The sequence below is a fragment of the Drosophila ananassae genome, chromosome 2L (assembly GCF_017639315.1).
Source record: "Drosophila ananassae strain 14024-0371.13 chromosome 2L, ASM1763931v2, whole genome shotgun sequence".
NCBI lineage: Eukaryota > Metazoa > Arthropoda > Insecta > Diptera > Drosophilidae > Drosophila > Drosophila ananassae.
The window spans coordinates 10,893,545-10,911,901 of NC_057927.1; the positions used below are offsets into that span (position 1 = coordinate 10,893,545).

At 42.5% G+C, this 18,357-nt stretch overlaps 1 protein-coding gene across 3 annotated transcripts; it reads left to right on the top strand.

The window, feature by feature from the left end:
- Positions 1 to 4,124: 4,124 nt before the first annotated feature.
- On the top strand, positions 4,125 to 16,580 carry LOC6500951 (5-hydroxytryptamine receptor 1A). 3 transcript variants are annotated; one of them, XM_014911325.3, is made up of 7 exons: positions 4,125 to 4,631; positions 7,847 to 7,899; positions 8,758 to 9,449; positions 11,357 to 11,459; positions 11,531 to 11,656; positions 12,356 to 12,539; positions 13,663 to 16,580. In XM_014911325.3, the coding sequence occupies exons 3-7, from the start codon at positions 8,951 to 8,953 to the stop codon at positions 14,548 to 14,550; spliced, it is 1,800 nt and encodes a 599-aa protein (XP_014766811.1). In that variant the 5' UTR covers positions 4,125 to 4,631; positions 7,847 to 7,899; positions 8,758 to 8,950; the 3' UTR covers positions 14,551 to 16,580. The 3 variants fall into 3 exon arrangements, with proteins under 3 accessions (XP_014766811.1, XP_014766812.1, XP_001954230.1); XM_014911326.3 differs by lacking the exon at positions 7,847 to 7,899; XM_001954194.4 differs by lacking the exons at positions 4,125 to 4,631; positions 7,847 to 7,899 and adding an exon at positions 5,940 to 6,124.
- The last annotated feature ends 1,777 nt before the right edge of the window (positions 16,581 to 18,357 follow it).

Genomic DNA, 18,357 nt, shown 5'->3' on the forward strand with positions numbered 1-18,357 from the left:
TGTTTTAACTCCGCAAAGTTCTTAATAAATTTCATTATTGCATTTAAAACTTCGTGTGGCATTATTTATGGCAGCATTCGCAGTTGGGAGGAATTTCAGGCCACTCAAGTACAAAATATTTCAATTTCGAATGTTCGATGCCCCACAAGTCCCCGATCGAATTGACCTTAATTAAACGTTGCTGGGCTTTAAAAAAGGGAATCACAGGTGTGTGCCACATACAACATACAACAGCCAATAAAATAAACAAGCGAATATGATAAATAAATATTGACATTCCCTTTGTTGTTTGTTTTTCTAAGCCTGGAAAAAAGGGAAGCGCATTCCGTACTTCACTGTAAAATCTTTGCCATAATAATATGAGTTCAATTCCATTATTTTTTTATGGAACAAGTTCCTACCTAACATCCTGTGTCTATTAATAACAAAGACGTATGACAAAAAAAGTTCGTGTGGGTTGTTTTTTATAGAGGCGAGAGCACATCCTGCCTCCACTAAAAACTTTTTGAGACTACAATTAGATTTACACTATCCGTTCCGGGTACATCAACTTTTCTAAAATTTAATTTTCCCAATATTCCACAGAGTATTTACGTTTTAGTTTCACTTAAAACCTAGTATGAAATGCTTTGCTATGAGTTTTGTGGGATTCTCCAAATACTTGTAGGTTATCTCAGTTCATATGTACATAAATCTCTCCGTGCATTTGTGTCCATCCACCCCGGCGGCCCGTGCTTTTTCCGTACACTTCCGGTGGCCACCTCGTAATTTCCAATAATGATTTCAGTTTTCTGTGTTTTCCCGTGGTCAGCGCATTTAGTGTTTGTGCGGCTTTTGCGGTCGGTGGCAGTGGAGGACACAGTCCTCCGGTCCTATGTCCTGTAGAGTCATTTGTTCTCGGGGCTTCCGCACACACAGAGACCAAATTGCCATTTTCAGCGTTTCGGTGGCATCAGTGGATATTTTGGCAGTTGTAAACTTGATTAACCAATTAATGCCCCAGCAGGGGGTTGGGTTGGCCTTCGTATTTTCAACTATTTGCATGCTCTCGGGCCGAGCTAAGCCGCCTTCAAAGGCTCGGGTCCATTGTCCCTGATTTTTTCACAATTCCCCCACAACACGCAATGTAAGCCGAAATCTCCTTAACGGACAATGGCAGGACCGGGAACGGGAAGGTCCAGACCGGAATGCCATGGTCTGGGAGGATGAAAGAGGATGCAACTCTCCAAGAGAACAATAAATTGAAAAGAAGATGGCAAACGTGGAGGGTGCTCGAGAATCAAATTTAAAATATATACACATATAAATTATATATACATTTATATTTTGTATGCCTTTTGTATACATATATACTTTGTATGCCTGGCAACCGTAATCGGAGTATACTCTCACTGTCTGTGGCCCATTCCGCCGCATCCTTGTCGGGTCCCTGATCCAGTTGACGCGAATAATATTACACTTATTGATTGAAAATTATTAATAGCTTCTGGCCTTTGGTGTCTCTAAGCGGCCGGGCCAATGCATTAGGGACCCAGCGGGTTCGTTCACCTAGCAATTAAAAGCAACTTTGGCAGACGGAAGGTCCACCGAAAAAAATTACATTCCTGGATGATTGATATTATTTTTATTTTGAAAGAAACTTAGTCATCAAACTTGATCATTGCTTGTCTTAATAGATACTATTTTTAGTTATAAACAAAAAGAATTTCAAAATATTATTATGTCATATTTATGAACTAGTTTTCGACACGTGTGCGATTGCGAATCCAAGTGGATATGGCCATGCGATCAAAGATGGGATAGGGCTTCCTGTCCGCCATTTTCCCCGGAGTAATTATGCGAGCGAAATTAAAAGTTTATGACGATGGCGAACACATGCTGCCAGGACATTTGGCGACAAATTGTCGTGTCCTGCGTACGCGCCTCCAGAGTACAGTGTACTTGGGTGGGAGTGTGGGTGTGTGGCATGTGCCACACAATAAGCGGGGGGAAGCGATTTGTCAGGCAATTACTGAATCCACTGCAAGTGCCGCTAAGACAAATTGTTAAACTCAATTTAGCATTGGCATTGCCTTTGCTATTGCCAAGTCGGGTGCATAGAAATGGAAAGTTTTTCTCTATCAACTTGCGATGGGACTTGGGACTAAGTTTTCTATTCCGTCCTTGAAGTTGGCCGGGGATATGCGACATGACTGGTGGGTGAGTGGAGATCCCGGAAGCGGGTGACGACCTTCCTGTCACTGCAAAAACTCACTTATGTACATGCATTTGATAATTAAATGATGTTGCGAAACTTTGTCCACCACTAGAAACAATTTTTATTTCTATGGTGTTTCGTTGCCAAGTCCTCTACCCTTTTGGGATGAACGCCTTTAGCATAGCCACCAATTATGGTCGGTCATTTCGCAGAGTCACGTACCCGAACCGCACAGATTTCTCGCATTTAATCAATCTAAGTGATGTTTGGGACTAACCACTGGTCGGTGGCCGGAATTCAATCTGCTAAGGAGCTTGCAGGTGGCCCGAAGCCGTCTGGTTAACTCAGTTGCTACATTACGGCCCAAAATTATGCACTGGTTTTAGGGGTGATCTCGAGCTAAGAACCTATCCCGTAAAATATACAATGAAATCTGATGGATGCTTGGCGGAGAGACCATTTTGGTTGGTATAGTTTATTTTATATATTATTTTGGACGATAGTATTTTATGTTGTATGTACATTATTATGCTAAATTAAATAAAATGGTAAAATCTTAATAAATGTACCTGCTTTTGTATATAAAAGTGAAAAATTTATCCTAATATGTCCTAACTTTATTTAATTAACAGATATCACTCATACGACCTGTGTGTCTTTGAAAGTATTAACCTTTTTATTATCAAGTTATTATAATTTTATTGATATTTATAATACATATATTCATAAGTAGCAATAGCCATTAGATGGCCAAAAAACAGTTGTAGAGAAATAAAAAATGGACACATGTCGTATGAGTTATTTTTTTTTAAAGCACCCAAGCTGTTTCCCAAATAAAAAAATAATGATTGTTTTTATTATATGATTAGCAATTAATGGCTTAAAAATACATTTAAAGTTTGCGGCTTTGTTACGAGAATGGTAGGAATTTTGAATGGGTTTTTAAGATATAGTCTTAGTTTGAAAGGCAAAAATTGGCGCTTAATGCGTTTCATTACCACACGTTCCGCCGAAACTCCGGCTTAGGTGCCGTTATTGCAAGTGTTCCGTTATCAGGGCGCATGTCTTTGTTTACAATCCATAGGCCGTGTGGGTGAGAAATCAGTGGGAACGGGAACGCATTCACCTTGGCCAGTGAACCTGTGGATTGTGGATGGCAATCGAATAAACCAAAATTAACCTTTTGGCGGTGAGAATAAGCGCTGTTAGCAGCTGTTGACACTATTCATTATGAGCGTGTGTAGTAATAGCATTTGCGATATTCGCGCGGAGACGCATCTGCAAGTTATAAAATGTTCAAACAAAAGCCCCCCAACACACACGACCACAGCGCTATAATCATATTCTTATAGATAGATAGAGCCAGTACCGTTTGTGCACGTTTTGCTGTATGGCCGGTATGGCTATATCTGCTATATCTGCTCGTTTGTCTACAAGGCTCCCATAAAAGTCTTAATTTAGATTTCCTGAGTACCCGCGAAAGCGTTTATGTTTTCATTTAGAAATTCTCGTAAAATCCATCGGCTGGACCCGGGGGATACGCAGTTCTCTTATCGGACGTGGAGTCTTCTCCTTTCCCTCGAATTCTAGTCCCTACCAGTCAGCTTAATTAAACACCGTTCTTGGTATTAACTGGGCTTCGCTCTGGCACGAGCAGTTTGAATATTCAAATTTTTGCGAATTGTTTGCACAATTGTTTAAATACGGTGTGGGCCTCTGCCAGGATTACCGCCCGCGCTCGGTTCAAAAGTCGCGTGTTTGCTGCCCGCACGGAAACTTGGGATCCACAATTCGTTGGAAGCCAGGCGGACTGGGATACTACTTACCTACTATTTATACGGCCGAACGACAGGCACGATTCTCCGGACGCATCCGAGTCCGATTCACATTTCGATTCAGAATCCGAGTTGGTTGTCAGTTTTCCTCAGGCGCTCAACCGAAGCGGTCGCATCGTAGAGCCATCCATTGAGGTCTCTAATTAATTGAAATCCCGAAACAAAAACAGAAAACCTAACCTGAATCGAAGAGCGATTGATCAGCCGGCGGCTTACCTGTTCGGCCGATAACGTAAATTTGAATTTGAGGGCGCCGAGTGCGGTTCGTCACATCGCTAAAAATACAATCAAATAATAATAATAAACAGTGATTCAATTGCAAACAGTTTCTTCTGTTCAGCTGCTGCCATAAAAGTGCACTCGACCCTCGACCCTTGACAAAGTTGCACATTAAACAGGGTCCTGGCCCACTTTAGTGCTTCCAGTGGTTCAGTGGCTCGCTAAATAAAAGTAACAAACAAACAAAAAAAAACAACAATAATAAAATTACAAGTAGTATAAATAATAACAACTTTCTGTGTCAATAAAACAATGCGAAATATTTTGATGTGAAAGGAGAGCAGTAGGAGAAGGACCCTGCAGAAAAGCTATTGCATTAAGTAAGTAAACAGTGCTATGAGGACCCTCTTCAGGAGTGCCCTCCTGCAGAAGGACCCTTCTCTCCGGCCGAGGCCATTCCCATCCCTTCTCCTGCGGGGTGACATTTGCATAGATCAGGAGCGGGTAATGGACAAATGCTTTCACGCTAAACACCTCCGCTCCGATTCGACTGCCAAATAAAGAGGACAAATAAGTGTCTGACAGTTTCAATAAATAGTTACTTATAGAGGTTGATTGTGCGACTGTTTGTCACTGACATTGACGTCAGAGACAGGCTTCCTGTCGCACACAAACAGACCCTACAAACAGACAGGCACACGCCCCCCCGTCGAATGCAAATGATATATTATTCCAGAGTTGCACATTACACATACGCCATGTTGGCCGCAAATTGCAACAAACGCTCAGCCAAACAATTGCGGAAGCTGTGCCGGAAAGCAGGGTGCTGCTACGGATGGGATGCCATGGAAAAAAAAAAACACTTTGACGGAATTCAGCAGTTTTTTCCCTTTGCGTAGGTGCCAGAGTCGCAAAAAAGAATCCAAGCATCCCAAAACTGGCAAAAACTATTTCTTGCTAAAGTCATTTCAGCTGGCCTTGCAATCGCAACACTTAAAATGCCCTTCTGGCCGAGACAGTCGGAATTTCGGACATCTCGCCTAATATCCCAAATGAAATGGGGGGGCTTGGTCAATTAAAACGGAATAAGGTGAAGGCCGCCAGCTGTCAAGCAAACGCTGGAACATCTCTTTAAAAATATGTGCAATGCGAAGAGCCAGCATATGTAAATATGTATACAGAGAGCTCTCGACCACTATTGTTTATTTGCTACTGCTGGCCCGGCCTGTGAACTTTCAGTGTGAAATAAATCTTCCATGGACGTCCAGTGGATCCAGTGCCGGAGATGAGTGCCGGAAATAGCATATGTATGGACCAAAAATCGGACGCCCCGATCGGGCCAAAGTCAATCAAGATTTTCCACTTCGGCATCAATTTCTAATTGATGTCATAATTTTGGATTTTGGGGGATGGCCCAAAACACAAAGTGCCAATCCGCACAAGTAATTGGATTTGGCAACTCAATTTGCAGCCTTTGAAGAAATAGTTTATCCAAGACAGCCCCTAGCCTCCACGGCCGAAAGGGTAAAGCTTTCGGCCTGATTGCGGCCATTGTCATGGAAATAGGAACAAAAATGGCAACGGGCAAGGGCCAACGGCCAAAGACCCAAGACCCGAGATTAGGGGGGCTGCGTTCGTGCCAAGTTTGCAATTGAGTTGCGAATTAGATTATCAATCAAAGTGCTCATAAAAACGCCAGGTCTTATCACAGACAAAGGCTTTCCCGCACCCTCTGATCGCGGCCCCAAAGCCACTGGCCGGAATCCCGACCACATACGGCGGAATGAGTTCATAAATCTATTTTCGTTCTAAAGCCCCTTCAGTGTACTATACACTTGATTTCTACCGCTACCAATTGGACACTCTAGATTCCGTAAGTGTGTATATAAGAAATGACAAAAATTGTGGCCGTAGAATGCCATAATTTTATCGAAACGGGTGACACATTCAACCGAACACCGAACACCTAGCACCGAGCTCGATCAATACTTTAACCCTGACTGACTGCTGTGGGCTTTGCATCGTATCTAATTAATCAGTTTTTACCTTTTTTGAGTACGTCACTAGGCATTGGGGCAAATATTTACACATAACCCAGAGCATAAAAAAGTAAAAGTTCCCTTCCAAGCACTTCGCCTCCAGCCAGATTGCTATCATGTGAGCGATAAGGTCTTTTATGACTTTTTCGCGTCAGTGTGTAGAATATGAATACAGGAAAGGGTTAACGAACCACCGTATACCCTAACTGCAAAAATCAATTTATAATAACTAGTTAGTTTATTATTGAAGCCACTTGAAGAGGCAAAGACAAACAAACAGAGTTTTTCCATTTAAGAAATTTCACTAAAGCATGTCTCCTTCTTCTTGTAAAAAGTTACATATTTTTACCATTTAATTTTGGTAGCTTTCTCTATGCTTTAGGGAGTACTTTTGAGAAAACAAGCCAATAGTTTTCAAGTTAGTTATATCAAAACACTTTTTGATGAACAGTTTTCAAAAGTGGTAAGCATATGAAGGTACTTAGAAGCTTGGTAAAATAAATATAGGTTGTGAGATTTTGCTTTTGACTTGATAATTTGTTTGTTTAAATAGCTTAAATGTAAATCAAAAGTAAATACTCACTTAGCATTGCTCTAATGGAAAAGCTCACGATTAAAATAAACAGAAACGTCAAAGCAAATAAGTAGATAAAAAATATTTTTGGCTGAAATTAAATAATGGCCAAGAAGTAAACTTTTAAAGGGAAATACCCATTTTAAATAGTTTCTGGTTGAATATTTAAAGCCTGGCATGTAAAACATATCATTCGGAACTTTCTCATATCCGTCCTCATAGCATTATGCTTGCGTTCCTCCCTCCTTTTTATTATAATATGCAAATTTCGTTGCTACATAATTCCTTCTTTTTTCGCTAAAAATTCATTTGCCTGCGGGTTGACGTAGATGATTCTGATTCGGATTCATTTCGGATTCCGACGCTGATTTAACTTTGGTATTTCGCTTTTCGGTGCCTTGCCCACCACCGCCACCTTGTCTATTGCGATATCGCTTTTAATTTGCTTATCGCACTCACACACTCCCGTACACCCGTACACCCGTATACTCGTATTCCCGGGGAACCAAGAAAGGAATCGCAAACGGCTGGCCCGCACTATCGGCGGCTAAATAAATAATACTTAATGCCAAATTATTGTCAACAGAAGTGGCAAGAAGTGTCGAACTGGCAGCCCAGCTTGGTGTTTTGCCATTTGGTCTGCCTCGTTCAGTCGCCGCTCTCAGTCAACACTCATCCGCCGTGGGGGACGTCGCAATTCCGGCGTATTTTTCTGCCGTTCCCATAGCCATAGTCGAATGGCCATAGCCGAGTAGCCGAGCCATATACATAATTTGTGCGGAAATCTAATAAAGCGCTTGTCGATTATCAATCTTATCGTCGGAGTGCACGTGGAGGGTCGCGGAATAGTGGAAAAGTTCGGTGATAAATTGGCCATTTCGTAGATGGATGACAATCGTGCTGTAAAGGGGTATCCCCCAGACACCCTAGGCATCTAGGCATCGGCAAGTGGAGACTCTAAATAATCTGAAACCTATTGCAGGCACACAGAAAAAAATCGAGTTTAAAATCAACTTTTAATTCAACAAAAGAAACGTAAGTCACAAGTGAAGGAAAGTCGTTTTTTCGAAGGAAACTCACATTTGTCAAGAAAAGTTCCTTCAATTTTCTATTTCACATTGAAACTTGAGGCATCTCTTTAGATTATAATTCAATTATCCTTGAATCTTTCTTTTAAAATACATTACAGTACATGAAATCCAACAAGAAACAACCTGTAATTGGCCAAAAAGTTTCTTTACAATAAATATAACTTTTCCGATTGCCTTTTTGAAACAAAGAAATTCATGTTTGGAATTCCTAATAACTAAATTACAATACAATTTCCGCAGCTGCAATTGTGTGCTGTTACTACATTGTAGAACAGAAATTCTTGTAAATTTATTGTTATTAGTACCTAAAATAAAATAAATAGAAAGAATTTTGTTTTGCGAATAACGCTTCTAAATTTGTGTATATATTTTTTGCATTTATTTGAATATTTGAACTAATAGCCTGGCAACATGTGAATGAGTGTTTTAATGTTATCAATAAAGTAAATCATTCTGGGCAATCAATTAAAAGATATAAATATTTACTTCAAGAGTATACACTTTATTCACTCTTTTTATTCTCATTTAAACTTGTAAATTTTGTTGCAAACAGGCAGGAAGTTTTGTCATAAAATCCCACAGATCCTTTCAACCCAAAGTAAACAATATATCCTGAAAAAGTAAATAAACCTTTTTATGAACAAACAAATATTTTATTTTATAAAGGAAGCATATACAAACAAGTTGTATCTTAAAACTAGTATATCTTTTTAAGGATTTTTTAGAAGAACTTTTTTTGAAAAAACTCTTTTCTTAGTGTCCTTAAATTCTCACCAAATGCCACACTTTTGCTTGATTGCAGCCGACCGAACGAGAAGCCAGGACATCAAACAGCCATTCGATACAATGACAACAGTTGGGCCGAGCCCGTGCCATTGCCAGGACCTCAGCCAGAGCCAGGACCAGCCCCAGTTTCTGGGATATGTCCCCCGATCCCCGAACAGGGCTTAGAGCGGCCAGACCGGACCACAAGTGCGTACCCAACAGGCCGATCCATGGCTGTCAACCTGCAGCTGAATAATTTAAGCGCCATTTATCCGTCGCTCATGTATGTGGCTGCCTCCTCGCTTGCCGCAGGCGGCAACTTGGGACAGCCGGAGAACATATCCATCGTTTACGAGGACCTACTCGACGCGGCAAATGGAACTGGGGGCGGTGGGCTGAAGGGCGTAAGCACAAACGAGACTACAGTGCCGCCCACCGACACTCCTAGCCCGTCCGTGACCACCTTTAATTATTATAACGAATCGGCGGCGGCCACGGAATGGGCCCACTTCTACGACCTGGTGATCTCCTGGCAGGGCATCTGCCTGATCGCTGTCTTCGCCACCTTTATTGTGGTCACCGTCATTGGCAACACCCTGGTGATTTTGGCCATTCTGACCACGCGTCGTCTGCGCACCATTACCAACTGCTTCGTGATGAGTTTGGCGGTGGCCGACCTCCTCGTCGGCATATTCGTGATGCCCCCCGCCGTAGCCGTCCACCTCATAGGTGAGTCCTTCCGCCCGGGTTTGCCATTAAAGTGCTTCCGTGAAAGTAGGCAGCGCTTGCCGGCTTTTCGCGTGATTAGAAGATGAAGATGCCATTCCGGTAAATCCCTCAAAAAATTGCCAACAAAAGCTTTTCGCCCAACACCCTGCAGGCTACACTAGAAACATCAGATTGTTTTTGTTTAAAGAGTGTTTTTCAGAAGAATTTCAGGCCAGAATTTGAAATCAAAGAAAAGAGAAAATTATCAACAAGAGTATTTCTTCAGGCAAATTTATAAATATCTATAAATATTTTTAAAAACTAAGTATTCTAGTTTTTGGAAATTCTTTTTTGAACAAACTATCTTGTATAATTTGTTTTTGGATTCAAATTCTCTGAAAGTTACATTTTAAAAATTTAAAAATATTCAGGAAAAACAAAAATAAGCTAGTAAAGGCATTTCCTTTTTTTGGTTATTTTCAATGTAATTTTGAATAGTTATTTATCGTTGACCAACTTACACAAAAAAAACTTCAAGACAATTTTTTTCAAGTGTAAAATAACAAAGCAGAGGGAACTGAAATAGGAACACGAACAGGAACAAAAACTGTGGGCGGGGGCGTGTCAGGAAGAGGCGGATTCCACGCCCCACATATTTATGTAAATGCTGCTAGGTGGAATATGCGAGTATGTATCTCTCTCGCCTTATGGATTTGTATTCTTTGAACCGAAAGAATTTCTTTCATTTTTTTTGCCTCTGCCATTATGCAACTTCCTCAGTTGGCGAAAAAATCCAGAAAATATAGGAAACGAACAGCCGAAAAAGGCAACATTCCCGAGCCTAACTTTGTGGCATTCTTTAAAGGCTGCGGCATGTCAAAAGTTTGTCATAATCATCCGCTTCGCTGACATTTCGAAAATGGGACGAATTATACAAAATAGTTGATACACTTTGGTTTTTCAACAAAGAACGCTATATGTTAATGGCAGGCTCACTCCTTTGAGAGTACATTTTTGAGTTCTTTCATGAAAATGAATTACGGTATATGAAAAAGTTTTCCCTCTTTAATTTCCTGCAAAGAACCTCGACCTTAATTATAACTGCCCCAAGGTTTTTTTCCAGTTAACAATTTCCCGAGAACAACAACACGGTATGTTTGTTTTGTTATTTTGTTAAAAAAGTTATATTTTACAAAAAAGTTGTTCAGATGATGTTACGTAAAATATTTACCTTTTTTATATAAAAGTTTGCAAAGCAAATATTAAAAAGTCAAAAAATTTTAAATCCCTATCCAATATTTCAGTATTTACAGCCATATTAAGTTGGCTAAAAATATCTTAAAAATTTGTAAAGTCGAGCCAACACAAAGTAACTGAATTGCATCCTTATATTGAAACTAACCAAAGTGGGTGTGTGCTGCTGCCCAAAAGGCAATCTTTATCCTGGCCAACCTAATGAGCTCGCTCTCGTGCTCCTGGCCTTTCCATAACACAAAAACAACTTTTCATTTGGCGCTCCGAGACCATTGAGGGGTACTTGATTAAAAAATTAATCGGTTGACAGGCCGCAGTCGGGGAGCAAGTGCTCAGCCTCAGCACAAAGTGCCCACAATTTCAATGCCGAGCCGAAGAGTTAAAAGTTGAGGAGGTCCAGTTGTCGGGAGTGGACCACACCGTTGGAAACCACTAACGTGGCTTATGTGCAAAGGGCCGGGCCGTTGCCAAAATTTGTGATCCTACGGCCTGTTTAATTGGCCTTAGGTGAGGCATTTGCTGAAAGCCAAGCAAAATGTTGCTAATCAAATTGACTTTGGTCCGGAATTTTAAGTTGCTCCTTGCCTCGACTCCGGCTACGGCTCCGGCTCCGGCTCCGGCTCCGGCTTTGGCTACGGCTCGTGAAAGTTTTTAATTTGGTATTTTGATTGCAGGCTCGTGGCAACTCGGGTGGGTGCTGTGCGATATTTGGATCTCCCTCGACGTGCTCCTCTGCACGGCCTCGATTCTCAGCCTCTGCGCCATCAGTGTGGACAGGTGAGTGTGATACTCTGGTTCCGGTTCTGGGAATTCGGCCGCAACGTAAATCTTTCCCGTTCATCCGACAGATACTTGGCCGTGACCAGGCCGCTCACGTACTCCCGTAAACGGCGCTCCAAACGCTTGGCTCTAATCATGATCCTAATCGTCTGGCTTCTGGCCCTTGCCATCACCTGTCCACCCATTTTGGGATGGTAAGTACACTTGAAAAATTCTGGAATTAGAATTTATTTAAGAATTAAAAATATATATGAGATATATACCATTATTTGGCCTCACATTAAACCGAACAAAGAACTCAAATTATGAGGCCATTTAACTCTTTGGATTGTGTTGGAAAAAGGCAATAACATTTTGTAGGACAATAATAGAAAGTAAATAATACACAAAAATAGACCAAGCAAAACGTTTATTGATTTTATCAATAAATTGTTTATTTGTTTGATTGTTTAAAATATTGTTTATACCTATTTTGTATGAGGTCGTAGCTTTAATTGCAATTTCAAGCTTGGTTGCTGGTACTTTTTGTCTTGTGCAGGCTAATTCCAAGGACCTGACAGCTGACTTCCCAGGATAATTAGCTGTCAGTTATGTTGGATTCCTTTGGACGAAAAAGTACAATAGTCTGTAAATGTTTTACGCCCGGCTATAAAGTGCTTGGCCAGAAATGCCTCACCATCTGGACTATATAGAATTTTGCGTTGAGTGCATGCAAATTTGTGAACTCTGACGGGTCACCAAGTCGGGCGCAGAACAAACGAATATAATTAGGTGGCAATTGTCTTTGCCGCCGCTGCTGCCACAATGCGGAGGCAAATAATTGCCGACTTCCTGCATTAGTCGAGTCGGTTGTAATTAATTGTATTTGTGCTTGGTGTTTCTGTTTCCTGCAGGTACGAGCCGGGCCGGAGGGACCTGCGGGAGTGCCGCTACAACCAAAACGAGGGCTACGTCATCTTCTCGGCCATGGGCTCCTTTTTCATACCAATGGCAGTAATGATTTATGTGTATGCAAGAATTTCCTGTGTCATTGCATCCAGGCACGACAATATGACCGACATAAGTGTTCACAACAAGGTAAGCTCCGCCACCGGGTAGCCTTTCCCATCCACCCTCTCATCTCACCTGGTCCCATCTCACCACCCCACTCCAAAGGTAGTTTCAGTAAACCAACATAAAGCTCAAATACGGAAACCACTGCAGCTGCAACAGCAACTACTCTGTACTGCTCCTGTTTCTGCCCTAAAGTCATCTCTATTCTCTATTCCGGCCCACACCGGCTTAAAGGCCACTCCACGTACGAAACAAACTGCGGCACGTTTGTTTCATAATTGCCAAATGCCAGGAGCTTACACAGATTTAAATACCATACCATGCCATGCCATCCATACTGTTCTATACCCTGGCATGGCGTCGTCGGACTTCCGTTTGTCCGGCCACCGAGCATTTTGCAACTTTTACAATACGGCCTTGGCTTTTAATGGCTCCCAGCCTGAATTTTCAGCTATCAAGTTTAATGCGATTCGGGGATTGGCCGCCCCCCGTCCACCTGGGTAACTAAATCAGCTTAATTTCATTTTTTATGTACAGAACTGATTTGAAAAATGGAGTAACAAAGTCAATTGCTGGCAATACTCATTTTCTGTTCAAATAGGGTCTAACGAATTTAAAGGGTACTTAAAATTCTGGACACAGTGCCAGGCTTACAAAGTTGCAGACTTAAATAAGCCTATAATTCACTTTAACTGAATTAAATTCTCTGAAATTGTGTATTCAACATTTCCTTGTGAGTCGAAGAAACTTATACAAGGCTCTGCAGGAGCTAATCATATTATCGCAGCTCATCCTTGGAGAGGCGTACCAATATTCTTTAAAATTAAATAGTACAATTAAATCAAGGAAAACTTTTCAAACTTAAAGTATGATCTACTAATTGGTTTTGGATATAAAGTTAAAACAAATGAATACATTATTTCAAGGCGTAAGGCTCAAAATGTGGCACACCTTGGCACACACACACAGAAAGAGTAACCTCAAGTTTTAAAATAGACTTTTTAAAGACTTTGCCATCTCTCTTGAATATGCCCAAGTCCTCGACTTTCCCCATCCACTTTCACTCGACTTTTGCCGCACATTGACTTCATTTTAGTTATTTATCATCCGCATTGACTTAACCGCCTTGTGCACTTTGCGTGTCTAGAAATTCAAGCGCTACACGGCGGCGGACGTGGAGAACGAGCTGTCCGAGCAGGAGCTGCACAGCTCGGCGGGAGCCCAGCAGCAGCGGCAGAGGCATGCCACGTCGCGCACCTTCTCCAACCAGACGATAGCCAAGGAACTGCACGACATGATGCTCAGCGACAGCGAAACTTGTGCTCCGGGCGGCCCGGCCGGAGGTGGCGCCACCAGGGAGGCCCATTGTCAGTCCCTGTTGGCATTGCCTTCACCGGGGGCCGGTGGCGGCAGTTCTAGCGCCAAGAATGGGTGCTACGAACTCACACGACCCTCCTCGCTGAAGCGCACTTCGACGGCCTCGACGACCATTACCACAATGACGAGTGGCACGGGACCCGGAGCCAGTCTTCTAGATGCCCAGTGGCAGGCACAACAGCCCGGAGTCCGGCCCCACAGCTTCCGGCACTCACACGGTGATAGGAGGAGCCATCACCATCCGCACTACCATCCGCACCAGGGCGGGGGAACAGGTGGAGTCGTCAGCTCGGGCCCTACCACTGTCAACACCACCAGCAATAATACCAAATCCCTGTCGAACCGGATTACATCGCTCAAGAAGGAGAACAAGACGACCCAGACCCTGAGCATTGTGGTCGGAGGATTCATCGCCTGCTGGCTCCCGTTCTTTGTCAACTACTTGATCACCCCCTTCCTGGCGGAGCACCAGGCCAGCCAGATGCTGGCCAAGGCATTAACCTGGCTCGGCTGGTTCAACAGTGCCATCAATCCGTTCATCTACGCATTCTACAGTGTTGATTTCCGAGCCGCCTTCTGGCGACTCACCTGCAAGCGATTCTTCAGTGCCGGACAGAAGCCACAGTTCCCCACAAACACCATGTCCATCCGGCGATAGAGGGGCAGGACGAACTCCTTGCAGCAGCAACCCCTAGATTATAACACCCACACAACCTCGCACCCTCTCACGTCAAGCCCTGAACAAATAGCAAGTGCATAACATATTATTAACTTATTCATTACCTTTAGGCGAGGTGTGGTCTCTAATTGCACCTCAACGTCCACCTCCTCCATTCCTCCATTGATCCATGTGTAATTGTTATCCAATTACTTTGTTAATTTATTTCATCGTCAGGGTTTGCTTCCAATTCTAGATCGTATTTTGTGGTTTAAAACGACGACTGGCCCCGCCAAGGGGCAACTCCACTGGTTTCGCTTTCAGTTCCTTAATTTAAGCCATTTGAGTGGGATAATTTGATTACCTGGTTCTATCTATTTATAGACTGTTTATTTTGAGGTCTAACTTAGAGGTTGGCCTTTAAGAAAGAGCACTGGGAGGCTTCTGTCACTTCTCTTAACTTAATTTCTTTCTTCCAAATATAAGCTGGTGATTAATATATAATCTAATTTAATAAAGAGTAGGGGAAAAGAGATAGGATGAGCCTATTTTAAAATCAAATACTCTCAAAAGCAAAGAAAGATATGGAAAAATTATCTTGAAAGAAAGTTTAAATTAAAGAAAACCAACTGGCAGCAGATGCTTATGTATGCAACTGCAGGCGCCGCTGCTTCAAGACATTTTTTTAGACCGGAATTTGCATGCGGAACCCGCGTGGAAAAATCTGATACGCGGCCGCACGTATCGATTTAGTAATTTCCGTGCGAATTTCCGCTCGGCAGGCGGCGCCTCTCAACTTGCAACATCGTCCCAGACCCGGCCACTGGCATGTGCTGTTTTAGCAGTAGCACCGCTGTTGCTTTTGCCAAGCGAATGCCATAGACAGGTTAGATGGATGAGAAAACTTGCTTATATGGCCCGCCGAAATTGCACACATTTCTCATACACTCTAATATTCTGGCGCGGCGCTTTACCTTTTCGGTGACCCCGACACCTGTCCGAAACTTTTCCTTTGGGCCAAATTTACGATGCGGCTCGCCCCTATCATAGTGCCCCTAATATTGTGCCATATATATCCAGACTCGCATACCCTATCTTTATCGAGGCCATAAATAAGAGCGATATGATGGAATGATTTACATACTTAATAGAGGATATGCGAATCAAAGCCGAAATCAGTGGAACCCCAAATGGGCGGACTAAGTCGATAGTTAGCTTTAATCAGATTTATTGGAATGCCAGTTAAAAGGAAAAAAAAAACAGTTACTGTGATTTAGTTTATAGTTGAAGTCGGATTGGACTTCAAGCGTTTTCCCTTAGCCTTAAAGAGCATAAAAATATATTTATAAATGTAAACCCGAGTGTAACAAGGAGCGACTGTGAATGTGAGCGAATGGACGAGTATGCGAGTGGGCGAGTGTTAACGAGCAGAGAAAATGCCATAAAATTTAGGCGTAATTTATTCAGGCCATCAAAAAAGCTTAGCTAACCCTAGGAGCCCTACTCGTAGCCTAGAAATTCGTGTTGTTTGTACGAAGCAATCTACTTTAAACTCTAAATATGTACACGACCCTCCACATCCCCATCTCCCGTATTCACTTTCATGATATCCTTGGTGTGAAGTCATAAACGCAATCAAGCAATGCTACGACATAGAGATTAAGTCAGACGAAAGGCTCATCAACATACTGGAGGAGTACTGTAGCCGTCAGCTCCTTCCACTCCCAGTCACTTGCCTCAATCCTTCTAAATTTCAGCTCACATGTCAAGCCCAACAAGTCAAACAGATGCTCCGCCGGGTGAGAGAGTTTCCGACCCGTCGTCGCAAGCAAACATGGCATCACGGCATTCCATCACGGAATCCCGGAATCCCGGAATCCACGCATCCATCATCTCTCGCCCGGTCTGGGCTTTGACTTGTAATATCATATATACATAATCCGCATAATCTGCATATATATTAATAGTTATACGTGTATGAACAGCATTTTTTGAAAGCTAACAAATAAATAGACAAATCGAAAAGACAATTCCCAGTACTTCCGCCTCCCCGAGAGATTGTTTTCTTATTTAAGTTTAAGGTGCCGTTCCAGCAATGAGCAGGATTCTCGGTGTGACAGGATGCCAAAGGATGCGAGAAACAATGGTTAGTGTTTGTGCATGTGGACCGTGAATTATTGATCAGTCTCAAAATTGAATTCACAACCGAACCCCGTACGGACCACCGTACACGCTGTACTGAACTGTACTCGACTCAACTCTACTCCCACGCCCCACTTTCCACTTCCCACTTTCTACGTCCCACGGATATGTGTACTGGTATGTATTTATAAATTTAACCAGGATCCAGTCAGTCGTCGAATTCGGGGGGAAAAAACCAGAAATGCTAAAAAAGCCAAGAAAAACCCCAAACCAAACCAGAGTATACACAGTATACGGTTGGTTAGAAAGCAAAGTTGTGTTTGGTGCGGAAAATAACCATAAATACGGAGAGCTGCCGCTGATTCTCCTTCCATGAATATTTTATTGTAGCCACATCATACCGCCCCCCTCATCCATACCCGCGACATACCCGCCATTGCCCAGCCCCCGCCTATCCAGCTATATCCCACGGGAGAAGCCTCAGCTGAGCATCCTCTAAATGGAGTTTTAAGACTCTAATTGAGCCAGAACCCTACTTGGATAACATTAATTGATCGGCTCCTTTTCCGCTGAGCGGTAAACAACGGTGTCGCCCCCTCCACCAAGGGGGTGGCACTTGTGGAGCATCATCCGGAGAATTCACCCAAAAACCAGCCGAACAACTTGGCGACGCAAACAAAAGGAACCGAAATAAAACCAAAGTTCATTCGAAAAACATTTGTGGGGCATTTGTCATGGCAAGGAGGAGGCTGCAAACTTTGCCTGTCCCGAGCACTTGTTAAATGCTCGAAAATATCGATGTGTTTTTTATTTTCCTTATCCTGCCGACACTCTACCCACTCCAACCACTCTCAAGTGTTTCATAACCTCCATCCCATAGCCCCCAAAAACAAAAAACAACTGAAGCGATGACATAACCGAAAATCTTGAACCAACAAGCAACAACATTAGCGTAAGCACCCTGTCGGCAGAAGGCTAAAAATAGGAGAGCCCAGGATGCCAGGACAACGGCCAACTCTTGCCAGTCTTGCCACCTTCATTACCTGTAACCGCGGCCATTTAATTTAACACATTATGCGATATCAGCCAGCAAAGCGGCTCAAAGGGAAGGGGTCCTTACCAAAAAAGGCCAAAAGCTACGGTACAGAGTGTACTGAGAGAAAAACTTTTTGGAAAAGATGGGGAATAAGATGATAAAAAATGAAAAGATGATGATATCTACTGGCTTGAAGCTATAAATTAATTGTTAAAGAAGCTACAGAAGATTTTATTTTAGAGTGCTTTTGTAGGACATAAATATAATTTTTCCTATTAGAATAATTTATTTTTTCTACATTTCTATGGAAATTCGGTAGATAGTTCATATAGCTAATTACGTTTCATTGTTCAATACAAATTGTGGTTTTGGCTTGTGGTAAGGCAAAAATCGAAAGTGACAGCCTCAGGAAGAGTAAACATAAAAACTATAATTAATTGGCATGGAAACAAAGCCAGTAAAAAGTGCCTTCATCTTTGTGGTTGCTAAAAATATTAATTTTTTTCTGTGTATCATACTCATACGGTGTAATAGTCCTGGGTTTACAGGCCCGTTGACAAGCGGCATTAAGGACGACGGTTTCCGCTGAGCTCGACTCGAAAGTGAAATGTGACAGCGAAATGTGTTGC